This window comes from Morone saxatilis, unplaced genomic scaffold (genome assembly GCF_004916995.1).
Source record: "Morone saxatilis isolate NCDOM2014 unplaced genomic scaffold, NCSU_SB_2.0 Contig16, whole genome shotgun sequence".
Taxonomy (NCBI): Eukaryota; Metazoa; Chordata; class Actinopteri; family Moronidae; genus Morone; species Morone saxatilis.
The window spans coordinates 13,268,613-13,273,478 of NW_023339718.1; the positions used below are offsets into that span (position 1 = coordinate 13,268,613).

The window sequence follows — 4,866 nt, forward strand, 5'->3', positions numbered from 1 at the left end:
GTGCAATTAACCTGCAGTTTGTGTTTTTAGAAGTCGTTTTTACATCCCAGTGACTGTTTTGAGAAAATATAAGCCCAGATATTAAATCTGAATCGTCTCCGCTTGACAAACACTTTACCAAGCCAGAGATGATTGCTGTGAGTTTCAAAAAGCTTGCCTTTCTCCTCCTGCTTCTCTTTCAAAGCAGGGGAAGAGGAAGAGAAAACACCTCTCCCCTTCTCTCTTTTAGGTTGTGATCAAACAGCAGTGACGGACACAGTGGGTGTCCCAGACAAAGGCTTCATATGTCTGTATGACTCAGAATAAAGCATTGTTTCTGCTCATTGCAGAAGCTCCACTAAAAAAATAGGAATACTACTGGAATGAAGGAGTGCCTGAAAGCTTATTTTATTGCAAAGTGGAAGATGATGCATTATCATACATCATTTGTGATATCTCACATATATAGCAAGGGTGAAATAAAGTGTTGTTTTCTGTGTTTCTCTCCACACTGATATAACATTAAGCTCTCTGGGCTGTGGTATCGCATTAAATCTCACTTTATCGTACCAGTTCAGGTAAATTGAGTCATTTCTTGTCAGATGAAATGCAGAACAGCAGCTTCTCTATTTCTACCAGTGACGACCACCGTGTCCTAAAGGGTGAAACTGCAAACAGTTTGAGGAAGTTCTCACATCCTCCTCTCCTTTCCTTTCCTCACCTACATGTTTCAATCCCAACCACTACCGTGGAGACGAACTAGAGGGGGATAGACTGTTTGTGTAGCTGTCACCTAGCACGAATCAGTTCCTCTTAGCAGCATCATATTGTGCAGTCTCTGAGGGAGAACATGTATAACTCTGATCACTGACACTTAAGGAAAGAAGGAGTTTCATGAGGTCATTCTACCTCTCCTGTGTCTTTTTAATGAACTGAAACTTTAGAGAGCATGAGAATCAAAGGATCACACAGACACGTAGGAGAACAGGTAAATACTTATCAGATGGGAAACTGAATCATGTGGTAAGAAACGGTTGATGTTCTGCTTTGCAGTGAAAACCAACGCACTTATTATAACGGTGACAAGATGACAAGATAGTGTCTCATTAGGAAAAGGATAAATTACAGTTCATGAATCAGTAATTTTAGGTAAATAATTAAAATCTCTCAAGCTTTGTGATTCATACAAAAAAAACCTTTAACATACAGTTAATGTTACTTGTTGTTAGTGTTAATGCATGCTGTGGTTGGTTTTAAACAGTAATGTAAAATATTAGACCTTCCTTCTACAGCAGATAACTCTGATTTTCAGGCTCCAAATATGTTCTACAGTAATAAGTAGTTAATCTAACCCTCCCAGTGGACTACAACAAAACCCTGTGTCAGTTTTAGGGTCATAACAATTATTCAGTCTTCTCCAATTACTAATAGTTAACAGCTAGGATTTAAAGCACATATTTATTTTAGGTTAAACAAGGCTGTATATTACAGGGTGGTGCACATCCTGTTTCATTCCCTCCAAAATGTACTTAGCTGTTATGTAAGCAGACAAATTACTGCATTCTTTCTGAAATAGGTGTAATGCTACAGAAAACAGAGTTTCAAAAATATTAAACTCCTTGCACCTCATTGGCTCCTTTATATCTGAAGCTGTACCGTCTTACACAATATAAATGTTTTCCAAATATGAACAAGATACAAATCAGAGAGAGAAATCTTTTGCATTATTTCATGTCTTATTGTCAAACTAGTTCACAGATTAACTTCTACTCACAGATTCTAATCTAACCTTAATCTATGAAACTCTTGTAACATAATTACTGTAGATAATTAATGTTATATTCTCTCTCTCTATATATATAAATATATATATACTTTTGTCATTTTGTTGTTGTTTTATACTATTAAGACAATTGGGATGACTAAGCTCTTTTCTTTTCACACCTTCTTGCACATAATTTCTGTACAGTTTTTCTGTTTTTTTATGGCCTTTAATCAATAGTGAGTTTGAAATTCTTCCCTCAGGTCATAGATTTAAAGAACCAAGGATAAAGTGCAATAGGAGTAAAAACTCTTTTATTCCTCGTAATACCCCTGCTTAATTTGCACATGTCATTTTATATGTTCTCAGCATTTCATTTTCACATGAAATTTTGAAAATCCTATTATAGCACCTTACATATGAAATTATCCATCTTTTGATGTTTTATTATGGCTTGTCTGGACTTGTGTTGTTTTTTTGTTTTCCTTGTTTGTGCCCCTAACTGTGAAACAAGTTTCCCATTTGGGATAATAAACATAACAAAACTGAACTGATAGTGAAAGCAGAGGAGTGATGGGAGGGGGGAGAGAGAGGGGAAGGCCATGGGTCAGAGTCAAACCCCTGCAGCAAGGACCCCTTGGTACATGGGGCAGCGACTCTAGCAGGTGAGCTACCAGGGAGCCCTATGCTTTCTGGTGCAATAAGTAAAAATCTAAATCAAAATGACATGTACTTGTGATAATTATCAAGCATAACAATATATTCAGAGGCAGTCACTATACACTACACATCAAAATGACTCAAACAAATTTCTTATAATGCAGTTTTTGTGACACATGTTCTATCTCACGTACCTATTCAGACATCAGCATGTGAAATAAAAAGGAAGCAGACTGGGGATGCCCATGATACTAAAAAAAAAACCACGTCCACAAACAAACACCTTTTTAGATGAGGAGAATAGTGTGGGAGGAAGGTTCAGGTAGGATTTTTGATTCAAATTGCTGGCACACAAAGTATTGCCTCCTGCAGACTCAACATTTCGTACAATACCAACAAGAAGACACAGTAGTGTAGCAACAAATCATAACAACAGAATAGCATAGAATAACATAAAATATATCAGACTCCATTCACTGTATATTCCTGAAAAGATTTATCCCGAGTCGTGCGTGTAGAAATATTTACTTCCTGTCAGTTCTCTCTAGTGCAGCTCGGGTAAGAACTTCCTGTTTTGCAGGCGAGAGAGAAAATGAGATGGTGCTAAAATTCTTCCATGTTTTGTTTAGCAAAACTGTCCCACCCCAGTCTCAACCTGTCACCTCCTTTGACCCACAGCCAAGGAGTTTACTGTAATTATAGCTAAGGGCTGTCCTATTGTAGAATGAATAGAGAACACAAACACACAGAGAGGTGAGGGAGGACAACAGGCCAGCAGTCCAAATAAATACATGTTGCCTGTTTAAACTGCACAGCTCGACTCCCAATTTTGGGCTATCATCCTGCCTGCTTCATTTTGAGGGTGTGTTACTATTTTAAGGATTGTCTTCAATCTTTTAAACATGACTGGACAAATCTAATGTCCTGACAAGCTTCAGGAAGCAGTCATCCATGATGCTGAGTAACTAACACTGGGGCTTTTCATGGCTTTAAATGCAGTGCCAGTGTGCCACAGGGCAAAGTGAAGCACTGCATCAGTGACTTCAGTGTATTTATTGGGTCTGTTTCATCTATGAATGAACAGCAGAACAGCGCCCTCTATTGTCACAACATTGGTACTGTTCTAGTGTTCTGCTCTCTTTTTCAAATTAAAATATTTTTATATTGAAGGAATTTCTCCTCTTATTTAATTTCACAGCACATCCCCTGCAACAGAGTTATTTACCTGAGCCAACCAAATTATTTGCGCATTTACTGATGGCAATAAATCTGACAGCAACTTTGTCCAAGAACAATGTTTGAAGATGACAAACACACTTTTATGTATTATGAATATCACAATAGATTAATATGTAAGTTTCAAAATATGATATCATTATATTCTAGAAAAAAATAGATACTGCATTAGTATCCAAATGTATCTTACATCAAATGTATCCTGGAAAGATTGTGTTGGAAAGATTTAGGCAAAATAAAGACTATGATTCATTTTTATTTATTCATGTTTATCGGTAAAATATGCTGATTTGTTTTTTTTTTTTAATGGTGAAAACTAGTGTATTTCATGTGATGTACCTGTGGTTTGCTCATAAAGCTCAGTTGTATGTATGATTGTTGCTGGTCTTTGTTTTAAAAAAAAAAAAGATATTTGTTTAAAAATTATTTTGGCCAATTTTTGCCTTTTTATAACGTTATGAAGGTTTGCAAAAGTACCCTTTTCTGTGCAAAGGAATAATTAAAAACATACAGGTTTTCCATCATCTATAACAGCTCTCACTTTTGGTATAACCCTCTGTGTCAGTTCAGGGAGCATCACCCCCGCCCCGGTAAGAAATGGTATCGTCCAAACATGGCAGCCTTCGTATGGAAGCGGTGTGTGACAGCAGCAGTCAAAGTTAAACATTTATCTCCGTCTCTGTCAGGTAAATACATCTCACACCTGGGTTTTATTGCAGTGTCTTTCTTTGTTAATCTTCTGTTTTTTAGGCGGGAAGAGCTAAATGTCCCAGTTCATGTTGTTAGCCAACCGTATGTAGCTACATGAACTAGCTACCTGCTGAACTGAGGCTTCCTCACACAGTCTGCTGTTGTTAAGAGATGTAAAGTAAAGTGATGTGTCTATATGACCTGGTTTGTCTTTACAGCCAGAAGATGGTTGCTCTCAGCGGCTTACACAGATACCAAAGTGTGGGAGGCAAGAGAGAAAGATCCTCAGAACCTGGGTAAGACTTGAAACTGGTAATGCTAATATTCACATATGACCTTTAATGAACAGTCCAGCCAATAATATCTAATATCTAATATATAATAATGTCTCCAACGTGGACAGACTGTGGGCGTTATACAGGGGAAGCCCACATACAAAATGTCACTACTCCACAATTTATTCCTTTGCCTCACAGCAAGAAGGGTTCATATCATTTCCAGTCCAAATAAAGGTGAATTGGAGACTCTAAATTGCTTAT

At 37.3% G+C, this 4,866-nt stretch overlaps 1 protein-coding gene across 1 annotated transcript in view; it reads left to right on the forward strand.

The window, feature by feature from the left end:
• Positions 1–4,231: 4,231 nt before the first annotated feature.
• mrps27 (mitochondrial ribosomal protein S27) overlaps positions 4,232–4,866 on the forward strand; it is a 10,351-nt gene continuing 9,716 nt past the window's right edge. Inside the window, 2 exon segments of the mRNA XM_035659124.1 lie at positions 4,232–4,323; positions 4,546–4,623. Of these exon segments, the coding sequence (XP_035515017.1) occupies positions 4,251–4,323; positions 4,546–4,623 (151 nt within the window). The 5' untranslated portion in view covers positions 4,232–4,250.